The sequence below is a fragment of the Simochromis diagramma genome, unplaced genomic scaffold (assembly GCF_900408965.1).
Source record: "Simochromis diagramma unplaced genomic scaffold, fSimDia1.1 OVJJ01000603.1, whole genome shotgun sequence".
NCBI lineage: Eukaryota > Metazoa > Chordata > Actinopteri > Cichliformes > Cichlidae > Simochromis > Simochromis diagramma.
In genome coordinates, this window is record NW_024387414.1 from 5,135,324 (window position 1) to 5,161,880 (window position 26,557).

General features: G+C 40.7%; 1 protein-coding gene across 3 annotated transcripts in view; it reads right to left on the minus strand.

The window, feature by feature from the left end:
• Positions 1–11,813: 11,813 nt before the first annotated feature.
• The window catches only part of adamts18 (ADAM metallopeptidase with thrombospondin type 1 motif, 18), a 53,756-nt gene continuing 39,012 nt past the window's right edge, over positions 11,814–26,557 (minus strand). For 2 of the 3 annotated variants that reach the window (XM_040011627.1, XM_040011630.1), the window contains 7 exons: positions 25,853–25,979; positions 21,517–21,721; positions 19,126–19,320; positions 17,250–17,320; positions 16,903–17,068; positions 15,650–15,848; positions 11,814–14,836 (listed from right to left, as the gene is read on the minus strand). In XM_040011627.1, coding sequence (XP_039867561.1) covers positions 14,721–14,836; positions 15,650–15,848; positions 16,903–17,068; positions 17,250–17,320; positions 19,126–19,320; positions 21,517–21,721; positions 25,853–25,979 — 1,079 coding nt within the window. In that variant the 3' untranslated portion in view covers positions 11,814–14,720. The remainder of the gene's footprint in view (positions 14,837–15,649; positions 15,849–16,902; positions 17,069–17,249; positions 17,321–19,125; positions 19,321–21,516; positions 21,722–25,852; positions 25,980–26,557) is intronic. The other variant, XM_040011629.1, reaches the window with a different exon arrangement.

Sequence of the window (26,557 nt, forward strand, 5' to 3'; positions counted from 1 at the left end):
AATTTTTTTATACAAGAAGCTTGAGCCCACTGGCGTCTAATAGGTCTCACCCACTGCTTCTGGTTTGGGTGTTTGGGTGAGTAAAATAATGGTACTAAGCAATGTGTATCTTGCTATTGTGCCTGTACAGTTTATGATTGCAGCTTGCTAACCAAGCCTCCTAGTTTTAGCTGATGAACCAGCTCCCTGTTCTTTTTGTGTAAATAAGGTAAGTTCAAGGTTCTAAAAACTCCATTTATAAAACTTTTAGAAATGAGTTTGACTTTTTATTTATCTAATTATTTACAACTGTTTATGGTAAAAGTGTGCGTATTTAAAGTCCCGGACTTTAAATACTAAATGAAAACTGAGGACATGACATCAAACTGACTATGCCAGTGAACTGGGATGAGTAACATCAAAACAAAAGAAAAAAATCAGTATGCAGTGGTCTCTTGTTTATTGCGGGAGTTACGTTCTAAAAATAAATAAATAAATAAATAAAAATAAAAATAACCCGCGATAGGTGAAATCTGCGAAGTTTTTTACAATTATTATAGATGTTTTGAGGCTGTAAAACCCCTCACTACACAATTTATACACTCTTCTCAGACAGGCATGAACATTTTCACACTTTTCTCTCTTGTTTAAACACCCTCAAAGTTCAAACCTTCATAGATAAATAAGTACGGTATTATAGAATGAAACCAAAGATCAAACCCTGTTTTCAGGTCCAGAACATGCAAATACAGCAGCTGTGAGAGAATTCAACATTAATGAATCAATAGTATGGAAGTAGAGGAAGCAAGAAAAATGAGTTGAGTAAAGTTTGACTTATCTCACTGTTTTGTTTCGCTTAATGCGTCCTATAATCCGGTGTGCCTTATAGTCTGAAAAATATGGTAACTTCTACGTTCCCTTAGCATGTAAAGAAGTCCAACTTTTTGTACGATGGTTAGCATCTTCCTCTGCCTTTCGGGTGTTACAACAAGTGCCTTTGACAGTGTGTTTGTTGGGGAGAAAACTTACAAACATATCGTGCAGCACTTCAGAGTCACACTGCTAGCGGTCGAAGATTTATGTAAATTTGACGAGCTGAACACATTCCGTACTGTACAGGAGACGCAGCACAAGATTGATCACAGTTGATCAGGAAGCAGAACACAATGCCCTGAAAAAAAAAAAAAAAAAAAAAAAAAAAGCATGCCAAATTGCAAAAAAATAAATAAATCCACAAAACAGCGAGGCTGCGAAAAGTGAACCGCGTTATAGCGAGGGACCACTCACTCCATTTTTTTTTTTTACTTGAATTGTTTCCTTATTGGCAGGACAAACCCGAGATGGTATGTGTGACAATACATTGTACACATGTGCATGATTAGCTTTTTATATTTATTTCTGTCTTTGATGTGCTGTTGTGCTTGTAGTCACACAGCAGATGTTGTTTTTCATGTGCTTTGCTGTCTATCGCTACCCTGTAATGATGGTGATGATGACTCACACAGTCATGTATGGACATCAAACCTGCATCACCCTCAGTGCCATGAATCAAAATTTGCCAATATGCGTTGAAGAGGGGGTCAATAGGTTGAGGAAAGCTTTAAAATAGCTTCAATTGATCTGGTATTGTCCAGATACTCCTCCATTTTCATCCTGAATTCTCCTTCCTCCATCCCTCTGCCTGTCTTCAACATATATCTATCTGTCTTTTGATTTCCTTTCCCCTTTTTCTTCAAAAATGACAATGGTCCTCATTTCTCATGCCATCACTGGCGGTGCTGCAAATCTAACTTGTGAGAAGATTGGGGGGGGGGGAAGCTTGTCTGAGCTGATTTATGAAACCTCCCTAACTATTGATACAAAATGCAAAATCCAGTGTGGAAGGTAGCCTGGTGACATTTGTCAGAGTCTTGCAGTGGATACAGGCTCCAAGTGGTTTTCCAGTGAGTGAGAAATGGGAATATCTCTGCTGCTAATATGTGATGTGACAGGAAAACACTATCCCAGAATACAAATTTGCAATGCTGATGTTTGACATTTCTTACTAAGGAGAACACAAATCAAGTTATTTAGCTTTGTCTCTTGCCTTCTTGACCACTTTTATGTAAGGTGGATGCTAACGGTACCATCAGTTATTTTTGTGGATGCCTCCCCCTTACTCTTCTCCCTCTGACTTTCAGAAATAAAATGTAAAAATAACATAAGGAGATGTGTACCCACTTGCTTCCCTGAGTATATAATATTGCAGACACTCTAGTCTGCTGCTGTTCCCATGTCACAAGTGGCTCTTGTGGGCTTTTTCATAGAAATTGAAGGAGGTTTTTCTGCATCACACAGGTGCAGAGACAAAGAGCAATTATTCCAACCTTTTTCACAAAAAGCCACATTGAGATGTGGATTGTGGAAACAGCCTGTGTGATTTTCTGCCCTCCCAAATAAAGAATGCATATCAAACCATCAGAAGCTAGAGAACTTATCTGCACACAAGTGTAGGTTCAGTTGATGCTTTAATTCTAGATCCAGTGCTCCTGAGTATCAATTTATGGCAGTGTATTTATGTGGAATACATTATGTAAAGATATCAGTGGAATTAATACAATTTTACATTGTACATTTATTTCCCTAAACCAGAAACTTGTGCCGAGTCCACTCCATGTCTTTCTTGTATCCGTAAGATAATTACTATGCTAAGAGGTGAACTGTCGCTTTGCTGTGGAACAGGTGTTCTGCAAGGACCTTTATGCACTGGGTTGTATTCATCCTTCCCTTAGTTTTTCTGCTGTGACACAGCCATATTGCATGATACTTCACGCACTTTAGGGATAATATTGGCCAAATGATGTCTAGCAGTGTCTAGCATCTAGCAGATATGGTACTTTAATGCCCGCAGAGAGTTAGAAAATATTTTCATTTTGCCCCCAAAGTTCTCTAATTGCCATCTGGTAACATCCAAGAAAGTTGCATGCTGTTTACTCAGAGTGACTTTAATTCTGTTAATCTACCATAAAATCCTGACAACATTGGTAAGATGGTTGTCCTTATGGCGCAGTTATTTAGTCTGGGCATTTTCCATTTCACAATTATTGAAGCCTCTGTGCTCCTGAGAAGCTAAAACCTAAAAGCTTTAGCGAGAGCTTAACTGTTTTGGCTCGTCTTCTCTTGATGTAGAGTGTGGATTGTGGAATTATTTATTCTAATGTGTCACCCGCTCTAAACTATGTTTAGTCTATTACTTTTCCTGGCTTGTAGCTCAAGAAGTAGCGCAGGTCATTTATCAGTAAGAAGGTTGGTGGTTCAATCCCTGGCTGCTCCAGTCTGCATGCCAAATATTCTTGGACAGGATACCAACTCTCCAATCCATCCATCGGAGTATGAATGTGTGTGAATGTTAGATATAAAGCACTTACGTAAAAAAAGCAAAGAAAAAAAGTGCTCGTGTGAATGAGTGAAAGAAGCAAATTGTATAAAGCACTTTGAGTACTCAGAGTAGAAAATCGCTATATAATAATCAGTCCATTTACCATATATGATGTATGATTGACTTGCACAGCAGTGGAGTCATCATGACAGAAATCAAAACTAAAAGGATATGGCTTACATTTAAAGGAAACCAACATGTTTGTTTACATGGCTTCTCAGAGGACTCTTGTGTTAACAGACCTCAGTATCTAGCAGGATTTTCAGCTAGACTAATGCTATAAAGGTTTTGCACGTGACATCACATGATCATTGTGTAAGAGCTGTCTGCCATATTGGACATGAGAAGCAGTCCCCTATGAGCAAGCAGTTTGGCGACAGTGGGAAGGAAAAACTCCCTTTTAACAGGAAGAAACCTCCGGCAGAACCAGGCTCAGGGAGGGGCGGGGCCATCTGCCACCACTGGTTGGGGCCATCTCCAGCCCCTCTTTGCTCAGTTTCTCCAAATAACGAGCAAGATGCTTGCCATGAAAGAGTTTTACTGCCTGTGAGAGGGTATATACACTAGTTTGTTAACTCAGTTTGTTAACTCATAGTTGCCACAGTTTATCTCATCTACATAATTACTTTACTGATTACTTATTTTCAAAAATAATTAGTTACTTAGTTACTTTTTTAAAAAATGATTTACAACCTAGGTAATAAAGCAATAGATCTTTCAGCCCAATTCTATTTTTTCTGCATAATCCATCATATAAAATGTAATAAAATGAAAAAGTCTCTTTTTGAAACTAGTTTTATTAGTTTTAATCTTTTAACTTTACGCATAAAGCAAACATTATATGCAACATTCTCTGACTGGAAGAAATTTGTTTAACATTTAAGCCTATTTTCTGCATATTCCAGCATATAAAATAAAATAGTTTTTTGTGTTTACTCTCACTCTTTCAAATAAATGCACGTAAAACACAGCAGAAAATAAATAAAATCAAAGACTCAGCGGTCCTGTTGCTCTATTTTCACCTGTATAGCAGGAGTGGGGCAGGCGGAGGTTTACCCTGGTGCAGGTGTGCCGTAGCGGTCAGTGGAAGGATCTGGGAGTTTCACATTCCAGCGGCAGTGTATTTGGTGCTTGCTCGGACGTTTAGGGGTTTTTCGCTGTAAAAAGAAGTTTTCTTCCCACGCAGTGAGCAGCGGACGCTAATGTTTTTGTCACTTTTTACAGAATCAAACTCAAAGTAAGGTCAGTACTTCCACGCTTTAAACGCTGCACAGTCATATGCTCTCCACACTCGATATATTATCCATTGTTGATCTGCACACAGCTGTGTTGCCACGAATGTCGCAGTCACTTACGTCATTGTCATGAGACACTCGCACAAAAAAAAAATCAGGGTTTTAGTAATGCAGTAACCCAGCGTGCTTACAGGAAAGTAACAGTAATCTAATTAGCTTTTTTGCAATAGCAATCCCTTACTTTACTCGTTACTTGAATAAAGTAATCGGATTACAGTAACACGTTACTGCCCATCTCTGAATATGACACAGAAAACTCTCAGCCAGCCACCGTCTTTATTTCGTGATGGCAAAGGTTTTGATCTTCAGCTGGTATTTTACATTAAATAGGACATATTAATAGACAATTTATTGTTCAGCTTGTGATTGAAAGCAGACTTCCCGTTGTAAACTTTGCTGCTGCTGCAGTCTATGCTGTGCATTCTTGCATTGCTGTTTAATTTCCAGCTTGAACATTTATGGATTTGAGAAATGGCCATTCCAATCTAAGTCAAAAGATTTTTTTTTTCTTGTTTGTTTGTTTGTTGTTGTTGTTTTTGTAGTGAATAAACTGAGGAACTGCATCAGTAAATAAATAAATATGTGAGGCGTGCAGAGACCCATAAAACTGCAGAGCTGAAAATGAGTATAATGACTCTACTTTAAATCAACTTAGTCGCCAATAGAAAAACTATTTGTAATGAGCAGAAAAAAATACAAAAAGGTATTTCAACTTTTTATTACAAGGCCTGTATAAACTTATGTCCCGCAAAGCTTTCGCTTTGCGGGACATTATTTTACGCCTACCCCCTCATCGCCCAGCTAAGATTGCCATGACATGGCGTCCACGCACTGGCAAGCGAAAGCAAGGCCGACCAAAGACCACATGGCGTCGAACATTTATGGACGATCTGAGAACTGTCGACATTGCCTGGGACGAAGCTGAAGCAGTCGCTGCTGACCGACATCGATGGAGATCATTAGCTGCCCGATGCGCCGCTCGGCGTAGGAGGAACTAAGTCTAAGTCTAATAAACTTGTATAAACTATAGCAAAACAAGCGCTCAAAGCAACATTTTTCACATCGCTGCTGTTGATTATTTCTGGGTAAAAACAAAGGAAAAAAGAAAGACTCCATGGACTTGTTGTAGACAGCAGGGAAGGAAAGTGAAGAAATTACAGTGACACTTGTAGATCTGAACTATTGTGTTAGCTGAGTAACTAATCTGCATCTGCCTGCTGATTTCAACAAAGCAGTATTCCAGACACCCCCAAATAGGGCTGGGTGGGTGCTGGGTTGGGTGTTGTCTTGCCTTGCAATCAGTCCCCAGCAGTACATGGAGAGCTGCTGTAATTAAGGAGCAGTGTCCCCCATGAATCCTATCCATGAAGCAGGACTTTAATTCCCCACTAATTGAGGCCAACCCGGGGAGGGCAGAGGTATTTGAGTCTCCTGCCGGCTGGACCAACCACTGTGTTAGATGATTAGCCGAGGTACAGCAAAGGTAACAATGAAACCGAACCTCGCCAGCACAGCCAGACACACCTGCCCACTTCTCATTGTTTTTCTACTCCAGTGCTATGCGAAGGAAACCCTACCCAAATGGAAACAAACTTTCCAATCTGAGCTCCACTTTTATGGGCACAGTTTTCTCTGCTGGTGGGAGGCAAGTGGGGGAGAAGCTAGAGGGAAGAGGAAGAGGGGCAGGCAGTTAGATTGATTTGTTTCATTTGGATTTGTATCTATTGCGGATGTGATTGCTGTCGACAGAGGTTTATACAACTCCGGAGAGAACAAAAGAGAGGTGGGGGTATATACTCCAGGCTGCTACAAGTGCTGCGTCTAATAGAGAAAAGCATTTGTAAAATGGGATTTATTTATTGTGCTGATATTACAGTTGCATGGATGTGTGTCAGAGTTCTTTTTGGTTTTGTTTGTAATATCCCCACAGTTTAAGTTCAGTCTAAACAAACTGCTGATGGTAATGTGAAAAAACGTCAAATGCACTGACTCTGGCTTCAGGTGACAGTTGTTTTGTATCTTTAATGGTGCCGTTCGCCGTTTTGGGTGCATGCGATGCCTACTTCACTTTCATGTGTATGCTTCACTAGAGGCAGTGGGTAAAAAGCACTGAGGAAGTGGCTGTGAGGCACAGTGTCACTGAAATCTGTCAGACTCCTCTCTCTCACTCCATCTCTGTCTGTCTCTCTCATTCTCTCTCCCTCTCTGTCTGTATATATAGAAAAACCTCTCCATTTCAGAGCAGCGCTTGACAGCGACAGACGCTTCAGCGGGCTGAGATTTACTTGGAATTGTCACTATTGTCTTAGAAAAAGTTATGATTTATTCCCGTGCAACTTTGTTGTCTGCACACACATGCACACAGCGAGAGGATCTCGTGCTCAGATACGCACACATGCAGGGTTAACAGCTGTAAATTGGTTCTACTTGCTATTCAAGACGTCACAAAGTACGTCCGTCAGTGCTTTCCCTTTTCGCTGATTTAAAGATGCCAGCTTTAGTATACACTGCACTGCACACAGATTGTTTTGGCACCTTTTTAGAGCAATTTTTGAAGCTTTCTGTTGATTTTAGAGCTTTTCTTGATTTGAAAGGCAAACCAGCTCCCCAAACACCTCTACAAAAGGTGCAGCTGTAGAGTAAAATAGAGCATCAAATTACTTTGTTGTAGCTCAACTTTTAGCATTTCATCAACTTTGTCTGATCCATTACACCAATTGGAGCTGTCAGAGATCAACCGTACCCTGCAGTGATGGGATTTGCCCTCTCAGAATGATTCAGAGTATTCTCTTCATTTAGCTAACTAGCAACTAAAGCAAATCCTCGACCGAATAAGATGTTTTGTTCAAGAAGACATTCTTTCACTTTCAAACCAATCTGTTCAGTCTCATGAAGGCCTCATTAAGATGAAAGTTTTGAGGGAAAGCCTGATGTGGAAGCTCTTTATCTTCTAAGTGTGCCACTCAGTACAAAAGAACATAAAGTGAGAGGTCGAGTAAGGGGGAGTGCGGCTTGCTGTACGTGGGAAGTACAATCATGTACGAGGATGCTGGAAACTGAAATATGTGTCAGAAAATAATGTATCTGCTGTAATGCGACCATTGCTTTGTCCTTGTTTGAAGCACTAGCACGGCTTTGATTTATTGAGGTTTGTAACCTTGGCCAATTACCTACAACACACACTCCCCGGCTGTTTTTCCACAGTGAAGGAAAGCGCTTCACCCTCCTTCCTTTACACTTTTGTTGCTGGCCTTGCACAAAAAAGTAACAGTTAATTGGTAATAGTTCTGACCTTGTTTCTTTCCGTCTGATGACGTTTCCCCCTGATTATTTATAATTCAGCTTTGCCCTCAACGTGCGGAGAGTGCTTCATTTAGTTTAGGAAATCACTGGTGGTCTAAAAATCAAGCCTGGCTTGTTTTCGCCTATTCATCTTTTTATCCACAAGGGGCAAAGTGAAGGATGGCCTCAGAGATTTAGCTGGCATTGCCGACCAAAAGGTCTGAAAAATTGATAGGTTGGAATTTACATATCTGTTGTGGAATTGTATTCCCCGTGGCCAGCTTGAGCTCACAGTTCATCAATAAAATATGACAGTCTGAGGAACAAATATTGAAATGACGCCTGTCGAAATGAATTTTGGGAATGTGCATATAGTAGCGACGAGTTTAACTTTGTAACTTGGAGGTTAGAGAAGTCATTGCTTTTGTTTAGTGTAAGGAAATAAAGGGGAGATCATTTGCATACATCTAACATCTAGGTGTGAGAAAGTGATTTATTTTGCTGTTGTTGTTGTTTTTGTTTATATAGTTTGGAATTTGCATTTAACGTGGAGGGACAAAGAGACTCAAAGACTGAATGCAGAATTTTTGAGTGGGCACTGCCCTCTGGTGGTCAGACAAAGAACTGAGGAGATGTTGTAGCGCGCATAGATTTCACCAGCAGCTCATCAAACAGAGTAAAATGTGTAGCATGTGTACATACTATACTTGTATACATGTGGGTGTACTCTACATGACTTAATCTGTATAGCAGTGTGTCTCCAGGGAAGAGGAGGTAGCGGAAGAAATGTGCGCTTCTTTCAGAATGACGTAGAAGAGCTCCATCTTTATAAATTCACATAAAAACACAACAAGAATAAATCTGAAAAAGGACAAAGATACAATAAAAGGAGCTCAGTCCATTTCCAGCCACTTGGATGCTGTTTGCTCAAGGTCACGAGGTTAGGCAGTTGGGCATGGCTGCAGCTGGTGCCTACAGGGCCCCAAGGATTCTAATCAATTCTTACATTTCAGGGGAAAATGATGAGAAACCGGCCGCTCAAAGGAAGATAGATGAGAGAGAGTTGCAGCAAACACACAGATCAATAATATTCATAGCCTCAAGGAGAAAATACGTTAAGTAAAAGCTTTTTACTCAATGGATCTGAGCAGGGATGCTCAGAAAACCTTTATGCACCAGAGAGAGATCAAGAGCGAGAATAAGCTGGTATGAGCAAAAAGCAAAAGAAAAATAAATAAATAAGAAAATGTCCACATTCAAGGTTCTATGCGCTTAGGGGGGATGAGTAAAAAAATGCTCGAAATATGCTTAGCAAATCAGTGCATTCATGTAATCAGCAAATGAACAGGTGGACTATATTTTGTAAAAGTGGTGCTTGAGCAGCCAAGGGGAATAAGTGCTGCCTCTGCTGCAGTATGACAAACAGGGATGGTGCAATGTTTTTAAAACAAAACGCTCACGTAATCGATGATTCTCAGTCGAGAGGGGTCAAGGGACACTTCTGGGGTTTTTTGTTTGTTTTTTTGCTTTCTCACAAATTTAAACACCCCGGAAGATTCCTGATCTTTTAATTAAAAAATGAATTTAGAGACATGCATATACAACAGCTGTGACAGATTCCCACTGCAGAGAGAAAACACACAGCACGTGGCATTATAAAGTGATTTAGGCGCTTCAAAAGCCAAACACTACAAACTTTCCAGAGTTTACAAAAGCATAAGCAAGGGTAATGAGATGAAAGAAGTGAGAGGTGGGACAGTGAAGGGGGTAGAGGAAGACGGAGGTAAGGTGAGGCGAGGTGAGGCGAAGAAAATGTTTTTTTAAAAAAAAGATGGAGATGGATAGCAGAACAGGCTAATGAGAGACAGGCTGGGAGCATGTGATGGGCAAGGATCGGGGGTGAGGGTTCGCCAGAGCTGAGGAGGTTTAGTTATGCGTGAGCCATATATACACAGGTCTTTACTCGATTCTTAAATCATCCAGCATGACAGAGACACAAAGGCTTGTCTCGACGCTGAGCTGCCAGTCGTCTTTTGAGCTCTTAATCACCTAGATCTGCTCCTCGCAGATCTCTTAACGTTAGAGGAGACGCCTGGCAGCAACGAATGAGCCCCACACTGCGACTCCCACGCAACTGCACACCTCTAAAGCCCTGCCAATGCCATGATCCACCTGCAATCACCCTGCAGCAAATACCAGGCGCTCCCCTGTGCAGGCAGCCACATCGTGTGTGTGTGTGTGTGTGTGGGAGAGAGAGAGGGGATGGTGGGATGAAGGAAGGGGTAAGAGTGTGTGTCTGCTATCTTTTTGTATGTGTGGGCACGTGCTTCGTGAACTCTGTCTGATACAGAGGTACTGATGGGAGAGGTGGAGTTGAAATATGACAGCTTTCACTTGCTGTGAAGCCTGCCCTCAGAGTAAGCCCTGCAAGAAAGAGAGATCACTCTCACTTTCTCTCAGTCCACACACACACACACATACACACACAGAGACACTCATACACAGGCTTAGATGGAACTTTGTTAAGATGTGATTAGACTGACTGTCAGTTGTGAGAGGTCCTATCAGGGTTCACTGCCTGCCAAGTGCACACAAACGACGGTCTTAGCCGGCCTGCCTGACACTTAGCTAGCGGAGAAATGTCTAAGCTGAAAATAACAGCAGACCCTGACTTACAACTGGACCGACAACAACTGGTGCTTTGCCAACTGGAAAACAGGAAACAGGAAAGAAATACCTGCATCACTCAGCCTGGGTAGCTCAAGTATTAAGAGAGACAGGCCTATTTTGGAGTTGACAGACCAAGGCAGGCATTTACTTTCGTGCAGTGTGCTCATTGTGTACCAGGTTCCAAAAAAGGTACACTTCTTTTTCTTTGGACAAGGTTTCTCATAGCGGCGGGTTGTTTCAGGAGACATGAAAACAGATGTGATGAATTTTAAACAAGGCCACAGCCATGCTAGTGGCTCACTGAGGCTCTAGCAAGGCACAGATGTGCTCCCAAAATGCTAGCATCAGCATCCTTCTAAGCATTAGGCAACAATACTAAAATGCTAAACATTAAACTCAAAGTACAGCTTAATGTCAAAATCAAGTGGTATTAAAATTTTTGCCTAATAATGGATTTTTAAGGTTTGTCTGTTTTCCCTTTAATGTAGTCATTCCGATGGCTGTAATAGATATCCCCATCAGGTTGGCTGTTGCCGTTTTGTGCTTCTTAACTTCCCTGATAGAGCTGGAGTATACAAAGTTGCCATGACCCTTAGAGTCAAACTGCCACATTAATGGAAGCATATCAGGTTTAAGTTAACCAGATTTAATATTTCTGAGATCATTAAATTCATTAACAGATGTTACTGCTACTGCCAAATTTTCTGGCACTGACATGTTAGTCAATCTGTCATCAGTTTACTATAAATAAAAACGTATTTTTATGGTGTAAAATTTGCACACTTGTCCTCCGTGGCTAAAATGCCAACATCTGGTTCCATTGCATTGATTGACAGGATGTAGCAGGTGAGCATTGTCAATTCCTGATATTATCGTTGTCAATAACCCCCTATAGGATGGAATTAATCAAACTTGTTAATACTGAGTTCTGGTATCTATAGATAGATATTAGAACATTTTTAGGAATATTGTCATATAATTCTCTGCAAACACTTTTTATCCAGCATACACTAAACTTGTTTAAGCTCTGAGTGCATCAGAAAAACTTGTCTGATTAAAGTGATGAATTATCTGTTTATATTTTGGGGAAGTTTTTAAGTTTTGATGTTGCAAGCACATTACCCGACAAATCCAAATTCAAGTGAGGATGCCAAATAAAGAGCTACTCCTCCATTTCTGCATTTTTATTTGTGTCTCAATCTCTTTATTTCTCCACGGCAGTAATGCCAAGGGTTGATGTGGCTCCCCATGCTAAGATAATCAAAATATGTCATTATGAACCAATATGGGCAGAGGAAATTGAGTCCCATCTGGAACTGAAAGCAGGATGGAGATATAGAAATTCTCACATCAGCTCAGCGGTAAAATTGCTGCCCCACTGCGATGTAGACATCACGGGCTGGCTTGTAGGGACATACATATGTATTGTACAAACACTCACCCTTTAAGACACAGGCACACACTTGTAAATGCATGAATCCAAGCAGCAAATGCAGGCATGCAGCTGGGAGACCATGTAACAAGGGTATGCATGCCCAAATTCCAAAAGCATGCTCTCACCCACACACTTCACAGTCAGCCTGATGCTCAGTGAACAAGTTAAATGTGTGTATGTTAGCCATCATATTTGTGTGTATGTGCATGTGCCCCAGCTTGTGGTGTCTGGCTCACAGCATGCCAGTAAACAGCATGCAGCCAAGACGATGTGAGGACTCCAGGCTTCATGATTCATGCAGACGGTTTGATTAAAGAGCAATCGCAGACCCCGCAGAGCGAGAAAGGGTGGCATAATCACTGTAAGAAAAACATTGTTTAGTAGCATAAATCTCAGCATGCTTCTAGTTATGAAAGTTTTGAGAGGGGCAAAAAGTTATCAAATGTCTGAAGTTGCCAAGAGGCCAATAATAGTGAAAGCAGATTCCCACTGAGTGGCCAGACAAATAATGGGCATTAAGTGTCCAACTGGGCAATAATCACAGTGCTCATGGGGATAGAATGCAAGACAACACTAATGCCAAACGTTAAAGTTGCTTCATCAATTTTCTCACAACTAAAAATGATTAAATTAGCATATTTAGTGTGGAAACAGTTTTCTTTTGTGATGACATCAAAGGGTTGCTTTAATGTTTTTGTTTGCAGTCATGGTTCTGATAAGCTGAACATGGCCTACTCTGTACTTAAATTGACAGCCACCATTACCAACTAGCTAATAGTCAGGCACTTTAAGAGCCTTTTTTTTGCCAAAGGTAAAGACACATTGATTTACTTTCACTTTGCATGCATATTTATTCCATTAACTTCAAGTTGCCTAAATATAAATTAAGACAGGTTTTAAAATGACAATATTATATGCTGCTTTTTACTGCTCTACTGGTCTCCTGTGTTTACCAGTTAGTTGCTAATCTTGCTAATTCTTTTATGTGGTCTTATGCAAAGTGAGAATAACAGTTTTTTTTAAGCTGATCAGAGAAGAGAAAGTGAATTGTAAAGATGTGGGGGAAATATAAAAAAAAAAACAAGAAGTTAAAATGCATCACATTTTTTCATTGGTTTGTCACTACAGGCACTATGTACGAAGAAAATTTTCGTTTTTATACTGTATATTTATATACATCTATAAATACAGTATTACCTGAAGTCTCAAATTATTAGTCGTTTTCTTAAGGGGGTAAATCAAATAGCATAATAGGTGAGTTTGTAGACTATTTATATATTGATCAATCATGTTTGCAGATTCTTTTAGTTAAAGAAATAGATATTGGTTTGTTTACGTCTTGATTTCATATTGGTTCAAGGGTGTTTTTGCTTTTCTTCCTTGATCTCTTTTAAGAAATTGTATTTATCGGTTGTTATAAATGTAGATATTGAGAGACCAGCCAATAGCTAATATTGGATTGCCAATAAATCAGTCAGTCTATTTTACATTACTGTCTGCTTTTAGAATTTGAGCCATTAAAATTCCCTTCAACCAAACTACTGCATATATGTTGTTTTTATGTTGTTTTGTTCCCCAATCAAAACAGAAATGAACACGAGTGCATCATCTCTTATCTCAAGCTCAACCTGCCACGTCTCTATATTTTGACCAGACTTCTGTGGAGAACACACCTACACTACTCTCTCTCAATAACCAAAACCCCTTGCTATCTAGACTGCACCCACGCTTACCGAGCAATCATCCTCTTCTCTCCCTCTTCACCCTCCTCTACTCTCCCCCAGGCTTGCAGACAGCCTTACTCATTATTCACCTCATTGTGGCTGTAATCGATAGAGAGAATGCAGTGAAGAAAAGAAAAGCAGATAGATGGTGAAGTTATTTACCATAAAGATAAAGCAGAGATAAAAAAAAAAAAAAAATACAACCACTTACAACGCAGTTGAATAACATATTTTAGGTACACAGATACGGATGTTTAAATAGCACTGACATGAATGTGATGTGGTGCGATTCAGGAGTAGTAAACAGGACAAGTGGACATCATGTGAAGGAGAAGTGCAGTTCACCTGATTACTAACGCCCCATATAAAACTGAATCATGTGGATCCAAGGGTGACTGGCACAAAACACAAAAATAACATGTCCCAAATCCACTGTAAATCTCACAAAATGTAAAATCATATATTAGGACCCATAATAACTTAAACAAAGACATACGAAACCAGATGCCTTTAAATGCACAACATATAACTAATCACACTATTGTTCTTTCCTGTTGTCCTGATGGCTTTCTAGTTTCAGGGGTTTCAAGAGGAAAATACTCCACAAAATATCAAGATACATATATTTTACAACAAGTCTTCAGTTTGGATTTCACTGTCTTTCCAGTTTCAATGTGAGCATTGACCTGATGACACCACTTTGGCAGAAGAGCATCAGCAGCCACGTTGCCTTCTTGAACAAAGTCTGTGTATGTACTTTTTCACTTCTATACAAAATGCATTAGTCAAGTACTCCAGGAAGAAAACACACATTGCTGTGCACAGTCCTCTGTGTAGTGAGTATTTGCCCCTGAATGGCCTCCGTAGCAGCACTTTTGTTCGAGGCTGGCCGTTGTGGACTCAGAGGTGTCAGAGCTCTATGGCTTCTTGCTGGAGCAGGACTTGCAGCACTGCTCTCCATAGAACTTGTGGTTACAGACGCCGTGCTGAGGGACCAAGTGGCACCAGCTGAAGTGATCCACACAGTGTTCTTCTGAAGAGAAAACAAAAAGAAGCAATGCTATTATACATATTATAAGAATAAACATTAATTTGAAGATATGAGAATAAACAAAGCAAAGAAAGTAGCAAACCAGAAAACATTTGACTAAATTATTGCTAAACTTTTTTGTTTTTCAGTTCATTCAGTGACTAATTAGTTGAACACCAACACACACAGTGCTAATGTCAGCATGTTAATATGCTCCCAATGGCAATACTAACAATGCTGGTTTTAAGCTGCGTATAGGCCAGTGTTTAATGATGTTAATAACTGTTACACACTTTAGTGTGATGGCCTGCTAATATAAATGGACTGATACTTATACAGAGCCTGTTATTGAAAGCCATTTACAAACACTCGTTCATACAGCATTTAATTCTATGCCTTTAAGCACTTTTTAACTATCATGCACACAATCATACTCTGATGGATGCATCAGGGGCAATTTGGAGTTCACTATTTTGCTCAAGAACGCCTAAACTGGAGGAAATGAGGACTGCGCCACCAACCTTCCAATTACTAGTCCAAATGCTCTATTGTCTGAGTCATCGCCACCCAAACGGTGAGAAATGGTTCAGCTCCTTAACATGCAAAATACTAACAAACTGAAGTGTGCTACAAACCAGTGTGTTGGCATGCTAACTAATTGGTTTGCCATATTACTTTGATACAGTATGACGCTAACTCTTGCAAACTCTTGGGCTGCTAAATCTCAATAGTAAATCTCCTCCATGTCTGTAATTATATGGTCATCATTTAATGATGCTGAATAAATTTGTTCTTTGCTCCCTCGGAGAAATATACCTTTCAGTGCTGGTCCAGCAGCTGTGACCCGGCTGCTAGAGCGATGTGCTGGAGCCAGGGGAGCAGCCGGGCAGAACTGCGTGTTGCATGCCCTAGAAGTGACAGGCCTCTGGTGTGGCAGGCAGCCAGCTGCGGGGCGACCTTGTCGAAGACATTGGATGGATCGAGTCTGGACTCCTCCGCCACAGGACACAGAGCACTGAGACAAAGGCAGGAGAGAAGAGGCAGTGAGCCAAAAAGAAAAGAAACAAATGAGAACAAGAGGAAGCACAGTCATACAAATAAGAGGGGAAAAAGTTTGAGACAGGAAAAGCAGCTGTAATAAAGGGATAAGGGGAGGGAGGGGAAAGAATGGAGGAAAACTCTACGCAGAGACAAAGAACAGATGAAGAAAACAAACAACCCTAACACCATGTACCTGCCCTGCAGCAGGTGTCAAGAGATATCTTCTCTGGTGGAATCATACAAGGATCACAAGCTTGAGATCAAGCAGAATAAGACCTGCACTATAAGAGGTTGCCCTTAAGACGTTTTGCATAATAGATGATGTAACACATAGTCGACACAACCGTACCCCAAAAGACTCTACATCTTTTGGCCTATCCCACATATCCACAGTTCCACTTCTGGCTAAAACCTCTGCTACATCTGTAAACTTACATTACCTACACTGTATAGTCTGCCACTTAGTTTTCTTGGGAAGGGGGGGGGGGGACACTTGAATGTGGTATTATGACAATTAGTGACAATTAATGATTTATGCAAAAGACTCAGACTGAAGAGAGTCTCTTAAACAAAAGCGAAAAAATGTCAATTCAGAGACAGTGAAATAGAAAATAAATCAGTTTTTAGAACTGGTGTACATATTACCCGAGTCTAGAGTGGTGTGTCCAACCCATTCATATTAGAGTGGACACAAGTTAAAGCAAGACCAACTCTGTGTGACAGTCGAGGGCTCAGGATGTGTTGCTGATGTGAGCTGACCCATAGAGGCAGTAGTGCAACATGGGTCAGTCTGAATAAACTTTAACGGTAGATAAAATAACATTTCCTGACACGATGTTTAACAAATGGATATGAAGTGTCCCTTTTTATCTTTTTAGCAGTGTAACTTTAACACATCAAAGCTGTAATCATACTGTGTCATATAAGGTAGAAAATCTTCAAACTGTGAGATTTTCAGCTTGAACACACAAGTATCCGTAAAATCTTTTGATGTAGATAGCATTTAACCAAAGCACAAGAAAATCTACCTGCTGCCAGGGAGAGGCGTACCAGCCTAAGACCACTACACTTGAGGTCGTTCTTCCAGGGACCACCCGAGGGAGCTCTGGGCATGGACCTCGGTTGCATCCTTGCTGAAGATCCACCAAAGGTTTGGCTATATTCCTGCACCTCCGTATAGTAAACGCCACATACCTGTGCAACGAGAGGACAGGCTATCTGCTCAAAATGACTATTCCTACAGAGCTTCTCATTTCAAAAACATTGAAATTCTGACTCAGATGATAGTAAACAGATGGCACAGTGGGGTCTCAAGTATCTGTGCAGATCTATTAAAGTATGAGGGATGTCTTAGTGTGTAGTTGAAGGCACATACCCTCCCTGTGAGTCTCTCTCCCCACAGTGAAGCTCTCTTTTCTGGATGCCTGAGCCACACGACCTGGAGCACTGAAACAGAGTGCAAGCAGGAGGGACAGCTTTAGAAAATGAACTCTGTGAGTGGTTGTAAGTGATGGGATGGTTCCTGTAGTTACAGACACCGCAAGCTCATTTACTGTTGTAGTTAAGGAGCAAAAAGAAAAAAAAGAAAACCCTGATATGCTTTACTGTGTATTTTTCAGTCATTATATATGATGAGCAGACAGTTTGTGTCACCTGTGTGTTTTATCAGCCCGGCTTTCTGCTACAACAGGTAAAAATATGCCCATCTTTGGCACAAATGCAGAAAAAAAATCCTGTCTGAACTGACTTCCACAGATTCACCTGGGTGAAACTTCTCAGTATTAGTATCGAGTGAGCCAACACATTTGATCTGTCACAAAGTAGCAACCGCTGCTAATCATTATCCATTTCAGAAGCACGGGACCCCATTAACCACCTATCATTCACACTCATGGCTCCAAGTGTATAGCAAAACAAATATTTACTAACAACTAAGTACTTTCAATGGGGCAAATAAAAGTCACGGCACGCAAAGTTTAGTCAAACAGAAACAATCTATAACATTTCTGACTATACATATTATACATTTCCAAAACTGCACTACCTAAGGCTACGGTGGGCAATTTGAACATGCCAGGCAGACACCCTGTTAATGGCTAGAAAAGGTTCAGGGACTACAAGGTTCAGTACACTGAGGGCTTGAAGAGCGACAGGGAGGATGAAAAAAAGGTTGGAGATAGATGAGAAGAATATGTGCACAAAAGAGGAGCTTGAAGTTTTTTGGTTTTGAAAAATGAGACTCGTTTTGCTGTCATTTGTGGTCACACTGCTTCTGTCCTTCTGCGCTCACTCACTTTCTCTCTCTTTCACTCTCAGCTTATTTGGCTGTGAGCGGGACCCAAGCAGCTCCTTCTCACACAGCCACAGAGAAGCAGAGTGAAGTGCAAGAGGCTCGAGTATCTCACTAGCACAGCCAAGATTTTTCACAGATGTTTTTTTTTTTTTTCACTGCAATTATTAAGTTAACGTTGCTATTTGTAAAAAGAATGCAAAAAAGGGCTTCAGGTGTAGATAATTATTGTATTGTTTTCTTCATCTCTCAATATTCAAACATCTTCTTTCAGCTGCGCTCACCACAGCAGATCATAAAATATTAATTAGGTCACCTACTGTAATTTGCGCATTGGTAGTATGTATTGATAATGTGTGAAATGAAATGAATTATAAACACTACGGTTAGTTTAATTCCCTGATTTTGGTTGTTGGTAGTTTCTTTGCACAAATGCATCTTCCACAGGTCACAAAAAGTTAGATGTTCAGTTTTGTAAAATATATAGAGTTACTTATTTTCCCCAACCTGCCTCCTCTACTCCCAGTTCAATTTGTTTGTGCCAGTATTATTTTCAACAAGCGCAGTGCGGGGAAATGAAGCAGAGGAGTAATGATGGTTCCAGATGAAACATGTTGCATTTCATTCTGGTCTATTGAGGCTGCTGGCTGTGAAACTGCTTTCTCTGTTCTATGATAGATTTCTCCCTGTATGATTGTTAAGTGTTTTTGAAAAATGGGCAAGCTAGAAAGAGGGCTTTGTATTCTTTATTCTGAGGGTCCAACATCAAAAAAAAGAATGTTTATTCCTGATGTTTTATATAGTTTCAGGACACTACTTTTTCATCCGTCGCACTGTACTGAGACAGACACACCAATAAGCAACAAACTGACCCACAAACAGAAATGCCTCACTGCAGATCTGAACTCAAAATTCAGTTCACTTCCATTTTTCTTGAGTTTCATGAGTCCTTTTTTCTTACCTCTCCCCAAGGAGCGGGGATCCACTGAAGCCTCTCATTCTTAGGGCAACGCCGCAGGACGCAGGTCTCTTGGGCTTTGGGTCTGTGGTGCTGTCTGCACATGCTGTCGGGCACCACCACAGCTTTGGCCCCTGGATCGGTGCTGCGGCAAAACACGGTCCGCTTCCTCAGGCCACGGCCGCAGGTCTTGGAGCACTGAACACGGACAAGTAGGAAGTAAAAGTCATTGTGGAGCAAAAGTCAAAACTACAGATGATCCTTGGGATATTAATGATTCACTAAGCAAAGGTTTAATGGCCATACACAGATTACTTGCACGCACATACACTGTAACTTATAGTCTTATGATTGGTTTAACCTTCAGCTTCCATCACATTTAAACATTAGGCCATATTAACAGCAGTTAAATCCTTGGCACAGACACTGTTAATGCATTCCTAATTCACCACATGGTGGATAAGCAAACAGAAGGTCACTGGTTTGATGGCAGCACATTATGGCCTGTCATTAAACACAATAAACCAATAACTCTGGGATGAATGTGACCCCAACTCATCAAAGTCCTCACTAACAGCAGACATTGGTTCTGTAAACTCCATGTGAACTGCAGAGAGATGGACAGCAGAGTCGAACTGCCCCACTGGGACTGAGGAGCACAGCCATCAGGGCAGATTATCTGAACACACCGCATTAATTTATTAGAGAACAGACACACACATCTGAGCATCTACACTCACAACTACACACATCCCAGTTGTCCTCTTGTCACTAAAAGCTCCGATTGATCTTTTCAGGGACGCTGGCCTTGTCTCTGCCTGACCGCAAACTGAACTCAGGCTGCTGTTACAAAATAGTGCAAACACACAATTTGAGTGTCCCGAAGAATGATGGCTGAATGGCAGCTGAATGTCCGGACTGCATAGGTCACATCAGCTAAACAACCTGGAACAGTTTACAAAGTATCAGATGTGCTGCCAGGCTATTAATATTGTATACAGGAATATGAGCACTGAAAGGCTCAGTCTATTATGTGATGCACTGTAGATAAAGAGGAACCAGCCAAATCCATCAACTAACCAGATCATTAAACAATGTAATCAAGAACATGCTTTGCAAAGAAACAAAACAGTTCTGTGCAGCGAATAACTACTTATTGCTTATAAAAGAGTTCAACGGTCATTTGACTCCACCTTATGTAGCTGTGTCGTTATTTAAGCATGTGCTATTTTACTAGATGGATACAGTTAGTTCTTAAATAGATATGTCAAACAACACAAAGGACTTAATTTTGACAGGAGGTGAAATATAGAAAAGGGTAAGAATTTGTTTTAATCTGAATTTTTTTTAAACTTCAATATTCCTGACAAGTGATCTTTCTTTACTAGTAAAGACTATTACATTGTGTGATTTATCTCATACTGTGTTCCACAAATCCAGAACTTCCTATAAATAGGAAAATAATCTTAATGGGACCCACCTATCTAAATAAAGGCAAAAAAATCCAACAGAGGGCAGCAAAGCATTTGTTTGAGCTTGAGTGAAACAATTGACAGCTTGAAAAGGAAACTCAGTGTATGAGTGAATATGTACCTTCCTAGACACAGACAGGGTTCTGTCATGCAGAGACATACCAGTGTGCATTGACCACACACTGGTGATGCTTTACTTGCACTTAAGGAAAATAAATTAGTTATGACAGATATCCCTCATAACCTCTAACCCTTTTAGTAAAAAAATAATGACTTAACAATAGAGTAGGCAGAGACTGGGTATTGACACCTATGAGTGAAATAAACTCATTTTTTAACCAAAATTTATAAAACAATACCTAAAGCCTTTTTCATGGTGGGAAATGCACAGGAGTAAATAAAATGTCAGATCGTCTTGGTATAATTCCCTGAAAATGTGTGTAGAAAAAAGTGTTCAACATTTTGCTAAGAGCTTTCTGAAGCTGTGCAGTGCTACTGTGTTCTAAATGTGATCAGTGTAATGCCATGGAGAGCACAACAGTTTAATTCTTGAGTTTAACATGTTTGCGTACAGACATTTGCTAAGTGTTAACATTGAGTTTGTTAATGGCACTAGATTGACTGTTAGGTGAAGGGTCAGCAGAGTTATTGCAGACTACCCTATGGGGAACATGAATAACAGTAACTAGTGTCACAGAAATCCATTTAGTAGTTGCCAAAATATTTTCCTTAAACCATGAATATAAACCTCATGTGGTAATAAAGGAAAAGGCAGAGGGTCCCCAAAGTCATTAGGATTTGACTTGCAGGGATCGTAAATGTCAGTACAAAACTTCACAGCGATTCATCAAAGGTCAACGTGGACTGTCAAAATTAAAAGCTACGCTGCTCTTGTGGTTTTGGAATGTTGCTACAAACCCACCTGTGACCAAGATCCAGTGCTCCATTCTGGCGGACAGGACTGGGTGTGGCAGGGCTGGACTTGGGCCGGAGAGATTACAGGGCAGAAGGAGTGCGCCACCACCTCCTCCCGTTGGTAGGTTACCTTCCTCATGCAGCGCAGTGTCCTGGTTTGTTGACCGCCACCACATGACCGACTGCAAGCACCCCAGTCTCCTGGTGCCCAACTGTGCCAAGAGAGCAGAGGAGATTTAAGAAAACATGGAAGGTTTGCCTCAGTCACTGCTCAAATACAGAAATTGAGTTTTATTTAATTGTATCTTACTTTAGTGCCATTTAGCACAGTTGTCTCACAGAGCTGTATATTCCAAGTTTAAGACCTTACAATATCATAGAAACTGACAATCCCACTCTGTACTTTTCCCAAGTGCATGAGTGGGAAAGAAAAACTTCCTTTTAGCAGGAAGAGGCCTCCAGCAGAACCAGGCTTGCATAGATGCATAGATACAAAGACTAAAGTGCTTTAATAAAATTGTAAATTATACATCAAGCCAAACTCAAAACAAACATAAGACTGAGCTACTAATCAGGACATCCCTGATTTGTTGTGTTTATTTTAGGACCGATAAACCTCAATTACCCACTGAAATACAAGCTGTGATCACACCAAACATCTCTGAAAAGTTCTTATTGTTGCGCTTCGTAAAACAGCCCTTTCTACCCTGGTTAAATAAAAAAAATGAATTCATTAGGTTAGATTCTTGGCTCAGAGCTGGTCATCAGCAATAAAAGAAAAGACAGAATATATCTTCATGTCTCTGCAGTTCGATCAATCTCCATATTTATCATTGTATATGAAACTAAACATGAAAACCATTTCTATACCTGACTCTTCATTACAGCTTTTTCAAGTTCCTCAAGGCCAACCACAACATGCAACACTTTTTCTTCCCCTTTGGTTTGTTTGGCTCATTTATTTCTCTTTCACCTGTTCACTCTGCCCTCATCTTCTTACTTCTAATCTCTTCGCTCTTTGTCCTTTTGAAATCCTGCTTCACCACTGATGAAAAGCCTCCTGTTATGTCTAAAATAGTTTCTGTCTTGGCATCAGGGCTGTAGGGGGAGATTTCACCAAATGAGTGGTCTGACAACCACAGGCTTAGAAGAGGGAGATGGAGGGATGGGCAGATGGCGCTGTCCAGTTCTGAGAGAACACGCTACCACAGGGACCATTCCTCCATACCACCGACCTGCTTCAGGGGAAGAAAAATGCTTTCATTTTTGTTCAAATGCCACAGGCAAATGAAGCTGCGGGACTAAACTACAATTTGGAAATGGGATAGATGTCAACCAGTGGGACCCAAAAGGAATGGTTTGGGATTTTTTGGCTTGTGGACTGTTTTGCTTTTTCCCCTGCTGTTTTTCCTGGCTTATAAATAACAATATATCATTGGGGGAAAGTGGCTGAAGAGCCACTCCGCTTCACTGCAAACCACCACTGACCTAGCTGTAATTTGTATCTTTAAAATGTTTCATTACCTGAGGTAGGAACAGCACATTGCTGCAAAGGAGGTTCTGAAAAGCTCGACTGTATATTTTCTGGTACTTGCATGGCTGCAGACCAGGTACCACCAGTGAATGGAACTATTCTAATTCTAATATTGGAGCCGTGTGGTTTTCTTAAGATCCTGAGCATAATTATATACCACAATCCAACCTTCTTTAACAAGCTGCTTGTCTGGTTTGTATTTCCCACACATGTCCAGTCCTTTAGCAAATGCATTTACTGTGTCCTTTGTCTCTTCACAAACATTCAGTGAGCTCTAGAAGCTGTTGCAAGTTGAAAAGAGTAATAAGATAAAGGTGCTCTTTTGATGTTGAAGTTATTTTACTCTTAACTTTGCAGTATAGATCCTAAAAAGTGGTAAATATGCCTGGTACATAGATCGTTTGAACTGATTTGTTGGCACTTACAAAACTGATGTTCATGCTGAGTTAAATATCTTTAAAGGAGGATTCTCTTCCTAACTTCAAGCTAGCCCAAATGTTTGAACTGACTTATTAAAATTCTCCTTCCGTCCCCATGTTATGGGAACCTGCTGCAACATCACAGTCCAGCATCCCCGCAAAGTAGAGAGAGAACAGGTCTAAAGCAAAAGAAAGGGAGTAGATAAGAGTGAACGGGTGAGGCTGTGTGTGTATTTTATGTGAGGCTGTGAGCGTTGGGCTTGGGGTGGGGGTTGACTGGCTCTGCATGGCTAGACTGGCCTGGCCCCATGGGAATCCTTCCATCTCTGCACAATAAAACATGGATAGGCCTGTCAGCACCCGAGATACATGTCACAGAGATAAACAGGCACTTTCACATTACCCCTCCTTCCAGACACACACACATATACACACACTCACCCAAACACTGATGTTCACTCACATAGTACACATGCATCCACTTCATTGTCAATTTTTCTTTTCTCTGCTGGGCTCTTGAATGCGTGCCCATACATCCTGGAGGTCTTAATGCAGTCATTAAAGCTTTCATGCTGCTCACTCAACTCAACTTGCTTCCTGTGTAGCATCCATAAATTGGCCCATACTCACAACCATCTGAGAAAAACTGTCAGCTACTGTAGAAAATAGAATCCATGGGTGTCAAGCTTATTTATTTTCCTGCATGGACAGTAATTATTTATACCATTTTCTGCGCTAAGCAAAAAGAGGCGGATGGGACACGCAACAAGGCTGTTTAATAGCTTTCACCGAGATAGCAGAAATGGTATGCCCAAGATTAGGGGCAGGAAATGTCCTCTCGGGTGGTGGGAAACTTAGTAAGAAACAGAGGCTGTATGCTGGAGGTGTAACTGATAGCTGTCTGGCTTATTCAACTCCTGACACAGGAGAAAGTTCAGTCTGGACTTGTTGTAGCATGGCTAATAGTGAACAAAATAACAACATCATTAAGATCAGAGAAGCAGCTTATATTTCTACTTTTAAAGCACGGTTTGGACCAGAAATACATGATTCCAGCATTATGCATTTGGAAAAGGAACTATAAGAATGCATGCTGCCTTTCTGTGTTGGCATGTTGCTTTTCTCTGTGTGTGTGTTTGCATGTGCATGAGTGAGTACTCTCTCTGAACCCAAGACACAGTTTCTTGCCTGTTCTTTGGAGCAATGCTGTAAATCAAGCTAGCTCAATTTCCCCGAGCCAAAGCCCTACATACTGTAGAAGAGGGGCCATTTATTCAGCGCTGTTTCAACTTGTTACTCCACTGAACTATCTCCCGTTTTCCTCCTTTGCTTGCTGCATTGGTCCCAAAATGCACTGTCTCCTTTAAAAATGCATGCCATTAGGCTCAGTGTCTAGACCAAGGAGATAAAACACAGCCATGGTTTTGCTACTGAGAAATGCAGGAAGCTTTGGGCTGAGTATATATGAGAGGGTATGCACAGAAATCAGCAATCGTTCAGAGCCAGCTTTGATGTCTTCTTCCTGCTCTTTAGCCTTGCTTTTCTTTATTTTTTCATCTCAACCCCAATGTTTCCTTTTTAGTTAAACCATTGCCTAAAATTTGTTTCTTTTTTTTTTTGCATTTGCATAATTTGATATTTAGCCTAAAATGTCACAATCCATATTAAAAATCTAAAGAGTTTGCATTCTAAGATGTTGGTTGTTTTTAAACTACATTTCCACAATGAAGCCCTCTCTTTTTGTTATTTCACTACAAACACTGACAGAAATATGGACATGACCTCTGTGACTTCAGCGGTAGATTCAGCTCAGATGAAGCATGAGCTTGGAAAGTTTCTTTCTAGTGATCAAAAACAATGTAGCATTTTTTCTCATATTTTGCATTTTTAGGTCTCAGGATCATTAACGGGTTAAAAGGCCATGTTAAAATTGTTTAAACTAAATGGTCTAAATGAAAGAATGAAAATCATCAGGGCATACGTGTAGACAAGAGATCAGTTACCAACACTTGACGCTCACATGGAGACACAGCTGGAGAAAACACTTCAAGGCAACGAAGACTTATCCAAAAGAGCACAAGATGCAGTGGGCTTTCATGTGTTTTCTCAAAAAAAAAAAAAAAAAGTGGGCCGAGAAAAGACGAGGATAGTGACAAGAAGAACACAGGCTGAGCGGAGTGCTGGCTAGCCACAGCAAATAGACCACAGGCAACCTCTAGACAGCTCAACCACAGTATTTGTGTGTGTGTGTGTGTGTGTGCGCGCACCTATTAAAAAAAAAAAAAAAACCAGCGCCCTAGGTTCCTGAAAATTTGGCAGCATAAAGACACATGCCACATATCCCACAGCCAACTGTACACATAGAAATTCTTTGACCCACACACACTTACTATGCAGGGCAAGGCTGCGTATTGCAGAGATGGGAGCCCAGTGCAGGCCTGGTGTGGGGATTACACATGCTGGAGTTGACCTGAGCCTTCTGGTCCTGCAAACAGATAGCCTTGGTTGAGATACGACCTGATGGAGAGACAGGGAGAGAGAAGCAGAGAAATCGTAATGTGTTTCTTTCAGGTAATTAAGGATCTTTATTTTTCCATCCCTGCAATGTGGATGCATTTAAAGTCAAATTTAAATTTTCTAACTGTCATGAATCAACACAAAGAATATGTCTACAGGTCTGCCGGCTGTCGCAGCACCTAGAGGCATGGCAAATGAAACTACATGTACCGTAAACACAACAGCTATTCACTAACAAGTAAGCTGGATAGTAGCTGTGAGTCTTTCAGGAGAAAGTCTGACAAAGATGCTTTTCATTAACCTTAGCACATTTCCTGGAACACTGTTCATCAGGGTATTATACACAACACAAAAACACAGCCACACACAGAAAAATCAGACCTATAAACACACACACACACACACACACAACTTTTCCTTATCACTTTTAGTACATCTGCACATATTTCTGCCTCTCTTTTATTGTAAGCAACTTAGATTCTGTTGCTATGCCGTTCAGGCTTTTCATCAGGGGCTGATTTGATGCTTTCCAAATCCTGAGCAGATTTTAAAACGCTGGGGATTTTGTTTCAAATTGA